The 17073-nt window shown below is 41.5% G+C and overlaps 1 protein-coding gene across 1 annotated transcript; it reads left to right on the top strand.

The window, feature by feature from the left end:
• Positions 1-6217: 6217 nt before the first annotated feature.
• On the top strand, positions 6218-9846 carry LOC142765881 (uncharacterized). Its single transcript, XM_075867686.1, has 3 exons — positions 6218-6470; positions 7190-7342; positions 9815-9846. The coding sequence occupies exons 1-3, from the start codon at positions 6218-6220 to the stop codon at positions 9844-9846; spliced, it is 438 nt and encodes a 145-aa protein (XP_075723801.1).
• Positions 9847-17073: the final 7227 nt, after the last annotated feature.

The raw sequence follows: 17073 nt of genomic DNA on the forward strand, positions 1-17073 counted from the left end.
AAATTAACAAAAATATTTTTTTTGTAAATTATTTTTGGCGAAAAACTTTGATGAATGAGTTTCTACTGACTGAGCAATAAATGACTGATATCAAAAATATTTTCAATCTCCTACATGGGTTAACAGAGAACCTTTTGGTATTAAGGTTATTAAGTAAATCTCCTATACTGCACAATGAAATCTTGCACAGCCGCGCACACTTTCCCGTTGCTGTGCCCTAGGGTATTTGCATCTAAGGATAGTAATTTTGACGTTGTCAAAGTTAAGCCAAATCGTAATGATGTTTGTAGTGATACCTTTCTAAACGTTGAAAACATTCTACAAGAGATGAAAAAGTGCTCCACTGTTTCCTTTTTTTCTCAAAGAGAGCAAAGCAGAGAGGGAGTCAAGCCGGCTCTAAACAAATAAAATTTAATGGAGGAATACGACAGCGCAATTGAGTGATTAAAACTTCCAGGCATCGGTTATGACAGGAGGAAGTTTTCCAGGGTGTCATTAGATTGCTGAGATCTAGAAAATGTTTTAAAGAGGAGTAGAGAAGATATATCCAATTCTTTGTATCCATCTTCTTTTTTTTCAATTTGTTTTCCATATTCTGGTTTAGCGAAGTCTTCAGCACTTTTCACTTTTTTAAAAGGAATCGTATTATTGTACTTATCCAATTTCTCTCTTTTTTAGCAAGCGTTGTGTGAAAAATTAACATTATAAGGTACAGTGTGGTAAATCCCCCTTATGGGTATGAGCCAAGATCTTTTAGGCGACAAGACAAAACAACACGGACTCCCAAGCCTATTCTACGGGGAAAGATGATGAGAGAAATACTCGAGATGAGAACGAAGCAACAGTAAAAGGCAGTGAAGAAGGAATGAAGAAAGCAGACGAAGAAGGAGCCCAGGTACAAATACTACCAACAAACTACTTTTTCAGATTGGCTTCATTTTCATTTTAGTTTCATTTAAGTATCCTGCCACCCGGTTCTTGGCCCATCCCCCTCTGTGGGTAAGCGCCATCCATCAGAGGTCATGAGCATCAGCATCAGGTACAAATTTTGGGTGTTTTGTACAATGAAAAACTTAACTGCAGTCCACATATAGAGAACAATGCGGCTAAGGCTCAACGACCTTTTGGCTTACTGCTTAGAATGAGTAATCGCACATTTGGCGTACGTAGAAACATAATGTTAATGATATACAAAATGTATATACGCCCAATAGTAGAATTTGGATGTGTCTTCTTTTCAGGAATACCTGCGTGCAAAACTACGCAGATGGTTCTCTTGGAGCGGGAAGCTCTGCGCTTGTGTCTGGGGCTACCTAGGTTTACAGCAATTAATCATATTTATCCGGAAGCGCGTCTGCCTACATTGCTCTGTCAATTCCGCTTATTAACAATACAGAGATTTTAAAAATATCACAGCTTACCAGTGAGAAGAGCTAAATACGTTTTCACTAGTTATCCAGTTCGTTCTTTCTCGCTCATTGGCCTCGTTTTCGTACACCGCAGAAAATTTATGTACAAAAGAAACTCACAAGTGTAAATGCTCACATTAGTGACATGATTGCATCTGATATCTCAAAGCATATTCTTAATATAGAATATGATGAGATCATTTCTTCACAAACTAAATTTCAATCCCGCAAATTCTTAGAGAACACGCTAGCAGATTTCCTACAGCATACACAGACATGTAACATAATAGCCACAGATGCTTTCGTCAATGAGGAAGGGGTAAATGTAGGAATAGTCTCCCAACCACTTGGCTGGTCATTTGCTGTGCGGCTACCCGATTTCACTCCTGTTTTTGAGCAGCAGTGCCATGGAGAATTATCAATCTATATGCGTTTAATGATGTTCCAAAACGACTTGAGTTATTTGAAAAAGAGCGTAACTTAATTGACGTCGACAGATGCACGGTACTTATGGGAGATTTCAACTGCGTGTGTGAAGCTATTGATCGTTATAGTTCGTCTGGAAAGAGAGACAGGAGCGGTGAGCTTTTATCCCATATTGTAGATAATGCAGGACTAATTGACATCGAGGTCTCGAATCGGACAACAGCATATACAAGAGTACAAGGAAGTTCTCATGCTCGCCTTGACCGGATTTACGTGTCCTCATCACTCCTATCTCGGAAAATGTCCTGCAGCACCAAAGATGTATCATTCTCAGACCATTGTATTGTCATAGCGCAAATTGGTGAAAATCGTTACAAACCATTCTATCCCCAGTGGGCCCTTTGGAAAATGAATGTGAAGCTTCTCTGTGATCAGGAATTCATGAATCGCGTCCAGATGGCATTAAGGCAATCTTTTTCGATTGGTTTTCATATCTTAGCTGCTTGAGAGCTTTTTAAACAAGAAGTTCGCGCTATAGCTTTAGAAATAGGGGCTGTTAAGTCTTTCTATCGAAAGAATGATGAAACGATACTTGTTAAAGGTCTTTGCAATCTTTATGAGATGGAATGCGAAATGCCGGAAAAGAACATCAAAGACATTGAGAATATTAAGTGCCAACTACAGAGATATGATTCTGCTCGCTACCAAGGGGCACGTATTAGATCTCGGAACCAGCGCACTTTAAATTCTGAGCAACCGACGCGCCAAGCTATACTTGATGAGCAACGCCATGCGATTTCTAAAGTTATTCCAAACTTGTACTTTAACGATGTGCTTATAAAAGACAACGGAGACATTACTTAGGCGTTCGAAACGTACTATAACAGTTTATTTAGCTCTCCCTCTGATGATCTTGACACTCACATCAAGGCTAGTTTTGTTTCTCTTGTGAACCCCTTGAAGGACAATGATTGTGCAGTCATTAGTGGGCCCATTACTATACAGGAAATCGAGCAAGCAATCGACAACTTGCCTTTATTCAAAACAACGGACCCTGATGGCATCTCAGGTGAATTTTACAAAGCTTACAAGAAAACACTTCCTCCTATATTGCTGAATATTTTTCAGATGAGTTATGACATGGATACACTCCCACAATCTTTTTGCAAAAGCCACACTGTGTTAATACCGAAAACAACTGACTAGGAAAAACTTCGCTTCGTCGAGGGCTACAGACCAATACGCTGTCAAACGTCGATTACAAAATTTTTGCAAAAGTATTAGCAAATAGATTGCAATTTGCTATGTCGATCCTCATTGGGTCTCATCAGACATGTGAGATCGGAGGTCGATCCATACAAACCAATATACATGTCGCTCGAACAGTGCTTCAATACTGTCATGGTTCTCAAAAACATCTCCTTGCAAAAGCTTTTGAACGTGTTCGTCATTCCTTCCTTCTTTCTCTTCTCGAACAAGCTAATGTTGGCAAAGTTGTTCTTAAAGGCGTTAAACTATGCTATAATGAATGCTCAACTCGTCTGATAGTTAATGGTCAACTCTCCAAGCCAGTTTCTATTCGCTCTTCTATAAAACAGGGATGCCCGATGTCACCTCTTTTATTTGCACTTTATCTAGAACCACTGTGCCTAAGCATAATACAGTCGAGTTGCATTCGTGGCTTTAGTATATTAGGCAGTGAAGTGAAAGTATCGGCTTATGCAGACAATGTCGCATTCTTTTGCACAGATAAACCAAGTGTCGAGAATGTGGTATATACCATTGAAAAGTTTGGCGTAGTATCGGGAGCTCGTTTAAATGCCTCTAAAAGTTTAGGACTGTGGTTTGGCTTGTGGGGTAGCACACCGAACCACTTCGCAGGGATTAATTGGACAAGAACTCCTCCAACATACCTCGGTGTACCATTGCATGCATATAGATTCAGTGCGCATTACTCGAAGGAACGCGTCCCTAAGCTTGAACGACAGGCCCAGACATTTGTTCCCTATCGACTTTCGATATTTGGGAGAGCTGAAGCTTACAATACTCTTTTAGCGACAAAGCTTTACTATGTGTTGCAACTTATTTATTGCGCAAGATTCTATATACAACGCTTTCATCGGATTTTCGCTACTTTCATATGGTCTTCGACTTTTGAGCCTATGCGTCGTGATAATATATTAAAGCCAGTTATTGAGGGTAGGTTAGGACTAAAACACCTTTATCTATGGCAAATAGTGTCCCGATTCTTCTTTTCTCGAGACAATTCTCATCCTGTAATCCGTTCCTTCTTGCAGGTTACACTTGTTGATTGCTTACCAGATTTAATTGTTTCATCCAACTTGTTCGAACGCCCATGCTTGTGGGGATTCATGCAGCAAGTTCACCTCGCAGTTCAATTTCTTAAAGTTCGCTTTTCTGTAGAATATCTGTACACAGTATCGCGCAAGGTGCTGTATAAGGACCTACTGAGTACACTCTTCCCACCTCCATTGTACCGTTCACTGTACTCCAATCTTCCTGGCCACGATGTGTTGAAGCGAGTGCGCAAAATGTACATTCCACCGAATTCAAAAACACTCTTCTATAAACTCCACTCTGAAACATTGGCGGTAAACACATGGTTAGAAAGAAAAGGTATTTTCATTGCGCCTGTTAACTGCCGTCTATGTGATGTGCCGGAAATGATTGAACATTGCTTTGTTAGCTGCAAAGATGCCATACTGTTTTGGGGTGTCCTTCAGCGAGCACTGAAAAAACGTTTCGTCAATAATTCTCACACAATACGTTATCTTCTGCCAGCAGCGCTTGATGAAGTACTATATGATATGTTTTTCCTCATGGGTATGCACAGCTTGTGGAAGACATGAATGCAAGACCGCAAAGCAGAGCCCACCACTTCTTCAAGCGCACACTTCATTCAAATCGCTATCCACCTAAAAAACATTTACGACGAGCTAGACTTTAGACCGGACTGGTACTTCATCTTAGAGAACTATTTGACCTCACCCCTTTTTTGTTTGTATAACACGATGTGAAGAACTCTTCATGTGAGGAACTCACGCTGTGTTAGCCATTTAGTATTTATGAGTAACGCTTGAGCGCTTACTTAGGCGATTTGATTGTACTTTTATTCGCTTGATTTTGTCTTTATTGCGCAAGTACTTTACTAAATAGCATGAAAAAAAAAGCGGCATGGCTCAGTGGTAGAACACTGCGCTGATGCATAGAAAACCCTGGTTCGAGTCCCGCAGCCTTTTTAATATTCTCCATTTATAATTTTTTTGTTTCATTTCGCGCGAGAGTGGTTACAGACACTGGCGACGGCGGACATCTATGGCGCCGCACGTGACCTTTGTTGTGATGTCGTAACAGATTTTGTTGTGAAATGTATAAGTAGTGACGATTAGAGCACCCGTCAGTGAAAAATGTGAGTACCGGTGTTATTAGGTGATTTATTGAAGCAAAGAATTTCGGAGCGTCTTGCTCGTACGTAAAATTACAACTTGTTTCTGTTCACTTTATTGTGTCAGTTTTTTCGATAATTGTCAATTTCTGCATAACATTTTTGATGTTTTTATCGGTAATGTATACCTCATTTGCACTTTTTCTCACACTTTGTTTTATTTTTGTCTATTATCTTTCTGTTCTGCCTGCATAACCATCCCAGCAATCGACTAGGAATTGACAAAAGAAGATAGTCGCATGACTCCAGGTGCGTGTGCTAAGCAGGGGTGGCGCCAGGATTTTTTTTTACTGGGGGGGGGGGGGCACTGACGATGACGGGAGGGGGGGGCAGGGAGCCTTCTTGGAGCCACCCGTGGTGCCATGTAATCTTTCTCTGTGTTTTTTCTTCTTCCCCTCCTCATTTTTTTCAGAGGCGAAGGTATCACAATAACGCAGACAACCACGGCAAACGTAGAACGTCCCGTGGTTAGCGGAATGTGATACAGGTGCCTAAAAGTACGGCCAACAAAGAACGACGTTCAACTCAGGAACAGGCGCCTAAGAGCTGTTTTCTTCACCCCTACGAGTTAAGAAAACTATTTTAATCTGGCATATACCCGATGTTAATTATTGCAATGTTCGTTTTATTGTACTGGTAGGTGACAGTGTCCAAAGCCTGCTCTCATCGCCAAGCAGTAATGAGAAACCAAGATAATGTTTTCTTCAGCGTACTACATGCAATAAGTAGTTCCTCCTCCTGCGTTTTTTTCCCTTAACGTCTGGATTCTGTGATCGAGTTTCGCCGGGTGTCGGGTGATAAGCGTCTTTAAAGAGAAAGAAGGTAAATCGACGATGACTTGGTCAGCGGTTATCGCAAGTGCGCTCACGCAAAAGGCCCAGTTGTGATAACGGCCCAGATCCTGGTCAACGTGAAGATGTCGGCGAACCAGCCTAAGCGAGCGCGACAGCGGACTTTCACAAAAGAGGAGCTAGCCGTCCTCATCGATGGCTACGAGGCGAACCGCCGGGCCATTGAAAGTCGAGGAGAGGGTCCCCGAGGGTCCCAGGCCAAACAGAGGGCCTGGGACTACATCACGGCAACATTATTCGCTGTCTCGGGGATCGTTCGAACGCCCGCCGAGGTTCGAAAGAAATGTTGCGACGCCAAGAGCATCACCATGGCACGAGGTAAGGCTCCTTTACGTAATTGTTCGCCCACGTGCTGTAACATATGCACTTTTTTAGGGTTGTAAGTATGTAAGCTTGTATTAGCGTAAGCGCACGTAAACACGCAATTAATCAGTCCGCAATAACCGATATAAGTTCTGGCAACATCGATAAAGTCACTGCATAACAACTGCGGCAGCCCACCAGATATCACGTCGTGTAAACGAGTGCCTGGTCGCTGGTTCTTAGTCCACGACAACCGCAAGCATGTACTTGAGCGGTATAACCATTTGAAGAGCTTCACGCCGAAACAAGATTACATGTAATGCGATAGTAACGATTATAAGATGAACTTTTTTCACCTGAGGATTTTTACCAGGCACCTAAATAGTTTTAAGTGGCCGCGTGTTCTTTTGTAGCGCCCCACAACATGGCTCCCGGGGCCAGGCACTTAAGAAATGTGACATCAATGCTTATGAGCTACTTACCTCAGCTCGGTATGCAAAGTGGAAGAAGAGAAATTACTTCGCGTGTCACGCTTTCGCTATACTTCAAGGCATTGGTGATGATGAGACCTAGACCTAACGAAATATATTTGTAATATCTTTGTTTACTAAAGCGTGCAGTAGTTCTTGGCTTGTATCCGGGTGAGTTGCGTCCCCCAGTTTATAATCTTACAAGTATGCCACAGAAAACTGCTGCAGATACAGGTACGCCATTCATTATCTGCTCTCCAACAGCTGCTGCAGTTCGCCGCAGCCAGGCGACAACTGGTGGCAGTTCAGAAGACGTGTCACCTCTGGACAAATTTGAGACCCGCGTGGCAAATGCGCTGGACCCGGAAGCGATTTCCGGAATCTCTGGTGGCCTGTATGTAGGTTTCCCGAGTGCAGGTATGAATGCGAACAGGTGTGCCTGTATATACAGCTAGACAGCGCGCTTGCATGGCGGTCTCAGTAATGCGGAGATGAACGTATGTCGTTATAGCTAAAATTGAAATAATACTGGTTCTTTTATACTCCTAACCTTCTCGCACGAGCTCGTGTTGAAAAATGTTTAAAAACAAGTCAAGAAAGTTCTAATGTGCCCGAACTTTCAGGAAGTTGCAGCAAGAATCCAAGTAGCTATTATACGAGAAAATTTTGCAAAGAAATTACACATGCAAAGGAGCAGCAGATAAATTGTATACAAAAAATAGTGAAAATAGTGAAAAGAACACTGAAACAAGGTGCAACAGCGGGTGTATTCGTAAAAGAAAGCCAATCATGGGCGCCGCATGGATTTTGCTTTTCAGGATGGAAACACTAGTTGCATCACAGTGGAGCGTGGAGGGAGGTGACATAGCAGTGATGCTGCTAGGGTGTGCTGTAAGTACTGGTGCGGCATGAGGGGGTATATGACCATTTTGCAGCCCCCCTCTCCCCCTTCAGACGCCCACGGAACCTATATGCAATATGAAGAGTACTAAATGTGCACTCCAACAAAAACATGAGAAAAAAGCGACGAGAAAACGATTTTATAGCAATGCAGACGATCACTGAGAAGAACGCAACAAGGGTGAAAACGGATATCAATCATGAACATTGGGTTTATGATTATCTTATGAACAGAACCGCAAACCGCCGCATCATTATGAGCCACGCTGCAGCAGAAAGACAGGTAAACTTCTACCACCCGTGATATTTTATTGTTAGTGGACGCCACACATTACACATATCAATAAGCTTCCACCTTTATACGACCGTCGAGGACAGTATCAAAGCTTCGACTCTTGTGTCAGCAACCAAGCAATAAAATTCCTTATTCACAGAAGTAGCCAGAGAGAACATAATATTTCATTTCGTTCTTGTTGGTATGAAAGGCTGATGGACATTAATCTCACAATTCCATATGGCTTGACCCTTGGAAGAAGCTATCCTGCATATGCTACACGTTCAAAAGCACTTAAACTTTTATTTTTGTGTTTTCAAAAAACAACAGAGCACATATACCTCTGGCAAGGGGGAAGCAAGTCGACTACGCGGGGTGCCGAAAAGCATTGTAATCCAGTACACTAGGTGAAGACACCCTTGACACAAACTGATGACGAGTACAGGGGAATCAGACCTTGTTTAGCGAAACTATACAGTTATAAAGCCTTTTTGTGTGCAACGCTTCTGTTTGCTCTCGCATGAAAACTAATTTTGCATACTGTGCTTGTGCATGAGTTGACCCTAATCCAATGATGTACTTATGTTCTCTTGTTAGAAGGACAGCCAGACAATTCATTCTTTGCAGAGCTTTCAATACCAGGATGAGAATAACTTTTACAAGACGTTTGAAATACCAAGTATTATAAAAATGAAGTCCCATATTTTCAGACCCAGCCACATGGCGTATGAAGAACTCGGGGAAGGTGAGTGGCCCATTTGCCAATTTTTGCTGGTTTTGCTTGTGAAAATATATGTATGAGCACTGTAGGTAATTGTGTGTTTGCACCTAATAACTGAATATTGTGAGCAAAAAACACACAATAAAGTGGCAGTGTATTGCAAGCATACTTCTCTTTGATCTTTTATTAGTCATTCACGTGATACAAGGCATGAATAAATGCACAGAAATTATAGTACTAACAAAGTGAGACACAACTACAGCAAAAGCAATAATAAACCTCAACACTGAAGAGATGTTCTGCATGTTTGTCAACCACAGCGACATTATTATTTATTTGGCATGGTTGAATAACTTTAAGCGGGTAAGGAGTGAGGGTCCACACTTTATGCAATATCTATAAAACATTGCGAAAATTCATTCACTCTGCGATACCGAAAAAATGCCTGTATGCACTGAACTATTTTTTTCATAAAGTTCAACAGTACAAGGTAGACCACTTACGATTGGTGTTGTGTGCATATAGGAATGTTTGATGCTTCTCGACGAGTTGCACTGTTCAGCGTGCCTTACTTTTGGTTTAAATAGAAGGAAAGACTAAGCGAAGAGTTGCACCATTGAAATATCATACAACGCCACTGCAGGCCACCTTTCACAATCACTTGTCAGGGCAGCAGCTTATCTTGTGGCTGGCACACAGGTGCAGGTTGCAGTGGTGCAGCTTAAGGTTTATGTAAAGTAGGAATTGCTGGTGGTCTGGTGAATTTATGCACATCATAGTCCCTTTCAGTCTTTCAAGCAGTAATGTTGCATCAAGGAAAATACCTTTAAAAAAATAATGGTGCACAATAAAAGTAATACTAACTAAAGCAATGGAAGTGACCAATGAATATACTTAACCTAGGTAAATATTTTTACATATTAAAAATACCGCATATGTAGCAGAGAGAGGTGCACAACTTTCATGAAGATTTTTTCGCACACCCTCATTGCAGCTGTCCGCACAAAGGAAAATGCACTTTTCTGAACATCCGTCCTGCAAGATTCCCTACATTGTTTGTCATTGCTGAAAACTAAGACTACAAGTGATGTCCCGCCCCACAAGCAGCAGCCTACTGAAAATTCAATATATTAGAATTAAACAACTCGTTCTTTAGTGATTGTTGACTCCATTGCATTTTAAACTGCAGGCACCTAAGATGCCGTCAGAAATGTTCCGTCTAGCACCGGGTAAGCCTCAAATAATTCAAAATGTGGTACTCTGTATATCAAGTTTTTTTCCGCATCTGTACAGGTCAAGCCAGCAAGATGGGGACAGTACAACTGGTAAGTACACAGAACCATGTATTTTTATTTCCTTTTTAAAACACACAAAGTACACGAACCAAAAGTTTCTAGAAAAGTTGCTTATTCAGATTGACAACATATGTGACCCTACCCCTATCTGTTTACACATACAATAAGAAAGAGTAGTAGAAAACATATGTACAGGTGCATGCAGTCTCGATCAATAGTTTGGAAACTTGTTTTTTCTATCCTTGAGCCGTGTACATGCTTGTTGCAATCAAGCCATCTGCATGAAATTCCCATACCTCACTATTCCGCGAAAGCGATGTACACTACGGTCTGCTTGTAAAAGAACGCAACAAAGATCCCAGTTCATATTTCCAGCCTTTTAAAAGCAAAAAACAATGCTCATACAAGGCACTACGCTGTCAAAAGTAGTTAAAAATTGCAATCACTGATAACACCATGCAAATCTAAACCCGATGCTCATGCAAGAATGTGAAATTCAGACACATGGAGCACGCAAGCGTTCCCTTTAACAGTGGACTGTATGTCCGTTGTATGAGCAGATAATCTAGCACAAATCTTTTGATTTTACAGTTTGCACACTTTTGTTTGCAACTTCAAAGAGTAAAACGAATCATCCAGTCATCATGCACATAACTTATGCATACAGTTAAAGTAACTTTCGGGCACCAAGAAAGATACTGAAAAAATTTAACACGTGCAGGAATTCAAATCTGGCATTGCTGCGGTGGTCTAGTGGCTAAGGTACTTATCTGCTGACCTGCAAGTATCGTGATCGAATCCCGGCTACGGCAGCTACATTTTCGATACAATTGAAAATGCTGTAGGCCCGAGTGTGAAGATTGGGCGCACCTTAAAGAACCTCAGAAGGTCGAAATTTCCGGAGCCCTCCACTACGGTGTTTCTCATAATCATATTGTTATTTTGGGACATTAAACCCCACATATCTATCAGGATTGCAAATCTGAGAAAAAATTTGACAATTTTGTAAATTTTCGAGCGACTGAAAGAAAGTGAAAGCAGCAGTTCACCTAATGAAAAGACACAGAAGCACATCAACGGTATTTGCAAATACTCTTGGATAGTTGGAATGAATGCAGCACGCAGTCTAAGCTTGTGCACTTTGGCCTGGCAAACCCTAAAGTAGGGCAGCTCCAGATGTAGGTCCAGTGAATGAAGAACACCGACAACCGTACTGTTCGCTGCATTCTTTATTTGCGCTGCAATAACTTTAAAAAGTCACCGTTTTTTACTAGTTGGGGCATAGTACTTTGATGACCTGTTGATATAGAAAAGTGCAGATAACCTTAAACATAAATGTGTAATGCTTCCAAGCAATAAATTGCAATACCTTGAGAGGAAAAAACCATACCCTATGCAATAATACATCTGCAAACACTTTCTTGGAAAATCCATTGTGTGGAGGGCCACAATGACTGTAATGATGAAGTATAAGAAAGTGCAACCAGAGAGTAGGCTTTACGAATGGCTAACTATAAAAGTCCCTCCCACTCGGATATTCAGTAGCATCAAGGTGGTGTGCTCTTCTTAAACTCTTTGGTGGAAATCTCGACCAATCAGGCATACATCACAAGTTGTACAATTTATTGGAATATTTGGAACGCACCACAATAACATAACAAAACATTTTCACCTTATACCGCGCTGCTTTCGAGTTCACCAACCATTCACACCGCGCTTTGGTTTTCATCCAACCACATGTCTTTGCGTGTATCATTATACGCCCCTGACGCCCAATAGAATCCCTTAATTACCGCGGTGCCAACCTTATTGGATGATTTTGATTGCCAATGCTGTCCATTGCGTCCGAGAGAAAAAAACAAAAGAACTCAAAGCACCGGAATAAACCAAAGCGCACCAGTAATCATCAGGCAGCCTTACATGGCCATCAATAAACTCAAAATCAGCCACGGCACTCATGTATCCCACCACGGCTCCAATTTCTAAGCAGCCACATTGTTCGTAAGAGTAGTCCGGACCACTCTTAGGATTTTTTTGAAGCCAAGTTGTTTTTACGCAAAATTTTGCTTCGTGATTCGACTTACGAGTACTTTTCGGTGACGTAAGCAAATATAGCAACTGCATCACCATCGCTGACATGTTCCCGGGCAGTCGCAGCGCGCTTTGTTGCAGCGGCCGATGTGACAACGATGGCCTCTTACGACATTTTTTTTTGTTTCGTCAATCGACTTACGCAACAAACTTTCTCTTGTGCGAACATTTTTTCGTAAGTGAGTTTTGTGAATCCGGTCCCAGATTTCGATGTCGTGTCCCCCCATTATACATTTATTGGTACAGGGCTTGTCTGACGATATCACCCCGCTGTCAATTCTGCGAAGAACTGGAAAATATCGCACATTACTTTTTGACAGGTGCAAGATATTCTCGTATCAGAACTCGAATTATAGTTACTTTTTTTTACAAAAATGGGCGTGACTTTTTCAGAGGAAAATATTTTAAGCTTCGGTGCCTCGAGCTTTGGATAATGCCACAGGGATGCCTTTGAGGCCGTGTGTAATTTCATTATGAATACTGAACGAGTACCGTTTCAACCTGGTATTTAAAATTATTCGTAATTTCGTTAAGTTAGAACTAAGTTTTCAAAATTATTCCCATCAGGTTATTATGCAGTCTGGAATACAGGCTCGAAAGCATATTACTTGTTGTTAAATTTATTATATTCGTATGTTTGCCATTTGATTTCATTATTCTTGGTTTTAAATTTCATAGCTTACCTAAAATAAAATTTACCAGTCTCTACGTTGCATTCTTGGCCAATCCCCCAAAGTGGGTACGTGCCATGTATCTAGGATAGCAAAGCGAAGCAAACAAAAGGTGACACATATGGCCAAGCGGGAGGAGAAGCGGTTGCCGAAGACAAAAAAAAAACGAAAGACCAGCTGAGCCAAGAAGACAAAACGGATGGCAAGATGCTTGTGGAATCGTGAAAAAGTGCCAGAGAGCTGACAGAAAGAAAGGAGAAAAAACAGCGCCAGACCCAGTCGAAGGAAGATAACGAGCAGAACCGAACAGCACCTGAAAACACAGAGGAGGTAGAAAACACCGAAGTGAATCTTAAGGAAAAATCACCGCCGACGGGCCAAAATCCGAAGCCAGAGCTGGCCACTAAAGTATCGAGGATGAATTCTGCAAAGGAGGACACTGGCGTCGTGCGTGTTGGGGCTTTCCCCAAGGTCGAGCCAGTCAAGACGGCCGGGAAATAAGAAGTTGCCTTAAGTGTTTCACGCAACGAACGGGCAAACTTCTGCGTGCTATAAAGGATCTAACTCGCCGCTGTAAAGGCATAGCTGTTTTCTTTGTTTTGTTTTTGTTTTTTCTTTATTTTGTTTATTTCGTGTGTCATTTATTAAGTATTTCATAAAGTGGGTGGCCGAACATTTGTATGCTAAGTCAGTCAAGAACATTCTTTATAAATTCTTAACGAGGACGTTAAGCGTTACAGGATGGCTGATAGGTGGGAATTCACGTGCCGTTTCGTGAATAGTAAAAGAGGACGAAGACGTTCAGCGAGCGTCATGTGCAGTTTTGGCCCGTGTGGCGTTTAGTAGCCTGTGTGGCGTTTGAGTATAGCCTGCGTGGCATGTGTTTATTCATGTGAGAGTAAATTTTTCGTTTTTAGAGGGCTCGTGTGCTTAAAGAACGCCCGACGAAAATAGCGATCATAATTAAAATTTTGAAGGCAATTTATTATGCTAAAGAAATTTATCTAGAACAATGGAATAAATAAAGAAAAGCTTCGCTCTATCATCTGCAGTAGGTGCAGTTGTCAAAAACAGTGTCCATTGATAAATCGATCGGAAATACCCCAAATTTTTAGTTTGTGATGACCATTTTCAGGCTACTTTTCCATTCTCATTCTTGCCTGAAAACAAATTGGTGAAGATGGTGTGAGTAAACTTACTTTTACATTTTAGTTGCGGTAAGGCAGAAATATTAACACGAGAGGATACAAGATACCACCCGGTATTGAGAATACCTACGTCACTACTAGTCATGAAATGCATGTTGGCTATAGAAAGCAGATAAGCTTCGTAAGTAGGTTAGGCTTCCCTTATGACAAGACAAAAATATAATTGCAGAAAAGTACGCACAAAATCTTGCTGCTGCTGAAGATTTTTTTCTTTTATACATACGTCTACACGTTTTTTTCTCTTTTGTTTAGTTTCAGTACACCAAGCAGAGAACGTGGGCATCTATAGTGGTTAGAAAATAGAACTTTACTCATTGATTGGCATCATGAGTGGAGAAAGGTAAGGGTCCTGCAATTCCATCACGTTCCGGCGTCACATTTTCTGTGTTCGCACTCTGACGGCAAGCAGCGTTGTTGTTACAGACTGTATGGGCTCTATTAGTCTTTCAGCTCATGTCAGCCACGAGGTCTTGCTTGGCTGCAGTACAACAGCTGTGCGAATCCTGCATTGAAGCAAGGTTTTAATCAAAAATGTTCTACTGTTCTTCCAACAGGCTCTGTACAACAGTGTATTGCCGCGAGATATATAACAACGCGGATATTTCATACAAGAGCTCTTTCTCCACATTTTATCTATGCGGCAAGGCGAGCAAAAGCGGATTTTATATTGCAATCAAGACAACACATGTAGTATTTTTATAAAAGAAGTACTGTAATGTTTTAAATAAAATTTAATACCTTTACATCGCGTTTATAATGCGGCTTCAAAAATATGACTACGCTATGCGCAATGAAATTTCTCACAAATGCTTGGCGGAATCGCAGAAATTCACACTAAAGCTGCGAATGGTACCACAGAAGTAAAAAGGCTACTAAGTTAATTTTTAGAGTGTTCTTCTACGCTCTCAAAGCATCATATTGAGCGGAATACATTTTCACTTTGTATTAAAAGAGTGAAACTGCTTTCTACTTTGCCTTTTTGAGAGAGGCTGCAATGCCCATCTACTCTTCAGGCATGACATAGTAAAACGTGAATACTCTGCTTCTCCTGCTTCTGACCTATATAATGATGCACCGGCATACCGCGAGTGATTAGTGCTACCTAATAGCCAAACATATATCCAGCAAAGAGTACTGCGTTTGTTTGTTGCGGCGTTAGAGACCATAAGACAAAGAACAACGTTTCCAACGCATGCGACTGAATTCTAGCGCACCGGAAGGCACTTGCAACTATAATTATTCGCGTTTTCAGCTTTGGATCAGTGTAGTAAAATAAATAAATATGACCTCATTCATTTGATTACGATTGAAAAAAATTCAAACGAATAATCTATTCTCCTTATATTATTATTCATGTTTTTCACTACAAACGTCGCGCACGGGTGAAGCAGCCTTAACCCTAAATTATGGTACGGCTACAGTGAAGCACTGAGGCTTTATCCATTGAACGTGAACAGGAATGGCCGACAGTGTATCAAAGAGAGTGAAAAAAAATCAAGTTATTCAGCGTATACTTCAGAAGCGTGATGTTTTCTACTGAAAAATTGCCATTCGTTTAGCGAACCAGTGCAAAGGCCGCCCGTATCAACGGCGGCAGTATTCCTCTTTTGTACTGTAAAACGCGTGGAATGGACGTTGTGGTCTCAGCACAAAACAAACGCATTAAGCCCATTACCTACACTCTTGTTGGTTGCTGCAAGCGCGGAGACGCTCAAATTTGCGCTTCTTAACAAGAAAATGCAGACAGACCAGAAACACTGCTTGTGACGTAAAGAAAATAAACGCTCATGTACTGTGTGGTATTGTAGCTAGTGTGTCAGTCTCGCAGTTTTATGTGTACCTAAAGATCGAAGATTCGAGTCCAACTGGGTGATCATTTTTCTTTAGTTGCAGTGGTCGTATTTAGCCATCCTTTCAAGCCTGCGTGCGGTGAAATCTCAAAATAAAGAGCCTGATTTTGACCGGTGTTCTGCGATATTTTTCGTGAGGTGTACTTTTCGTGACGCCTCCCTTCGGGGAGATCATGCTACTGTGCTTCTGGCAGCGCTTTGTTACTCTGTTTAGCGGGGGTATTTTGACCATTTTTGAGATAATGACTGAACTTTGCTTCGAAAAAAAGTGATTAACTCTGGAACTTAGAGCGAGGTATGGAACATGAACGTACTCTCACAAAAAAAAAGTGAGTGCCTAACATTCTCTTTGTTGTTATAGTATAGTGCTGCCGGCCTTTGCCGCCGACAGTAGCATTCTCTGAAGGCAAGTGCTACGCTTCTAGGTTTTTCTTCCGGCAAATAATTTCTTAAGTGTTGCGGTGAGGTTGAACAGATGTTGACTATGCGCTAGCCTATTATTGAAGCGCCTATCGCTTAGGCCCAGTCAACGCAACAATTACTTGAGACATACAAATATTTTGCATAAATCAAGTGCATACTTTCTCCATTTGCTGTAGTCCTAGTCAACTTGCACAATTCATTCTGGTGAAAAAACAATCACAAAGGCCGGAAGTGTTTTTTTGGGGTGACGCTTCTTAAAGCAGCACTCGTTCGTCCCTCATCGTAGTGCGTAACTAGTCTTAGGTTTTGAACTGCAAGGTGGTGCCGGTGAGAGATTCCTTTGTTGTACTTTGTTGAACAGTAAAAAATTCACAGCGTGCGCGTTACCTAGAAGCCGAATTCTTCTGTCTCTCTTTCCCCATGAGCAGCCATTGGCATGTACATTTAGCACTATCTGACTAGAAAGGGCTGTACGTTATACTCGCTTGGTGCAACCTCCTTCGTTTTAGAAAGGTTTAGCGAGCATAGGGCCGCAGTGCCATGAATACAGTGAAATAGTATATACCATGAACTCGAGGTGGTTAAAGGTGGGAAGAAGACACGAAGCGCAAGCCGTAAGAAAGCGTGCGTAGGCCACCTCTCGTTTAGTCCTTGGAATGTACGCTGGGTGGCGGAGCTGCTATACGCGGAATATATGATGAAAACATGCGAGATG

This window comes from Rhipicephalus microplus, chromosome 6 (assembly GCF_043290135.1).
Source record: "Rhipicephalus microplus isolate Deutch F79 chromosome 6, USDA_Rmic, whole genome shotgun sequence".
NCBI lineage: Eukaryota > Metazoa > Arthropoda > Arachnida > Ixodida > Ixodidae > Rhipicephalus > Rhipicephalus microplus.

What these genes read in the sequence shown, in the direction of transcription:
- LOC142765881 (XM_075867686.1), top strand. Translation starts at nt 6,218, where the DNA reads ATGTCGGCGAACCAGCCTAAGCGAGCGCGACAGCGGACTTTCACAAAA. An exon ending in GAGCATCACCATGGCACGAG is followed by an intron (nt 6,471 to 7,189) that starts GTAAGGCTCCTT and finishes GCTCTCCAACAG; the next exon opens with CTGCTGCAGTTCGCCGCAGC. An exon ending in TGTAGGTTTCCCGAGTGCAG is followed by an intron (nt 7,343 to 9,814) that starts GTATGAATGCGA and finishes CCCTCATTGCAG; the next exon opens with CTGTCCGCACAAAGGAAAAT.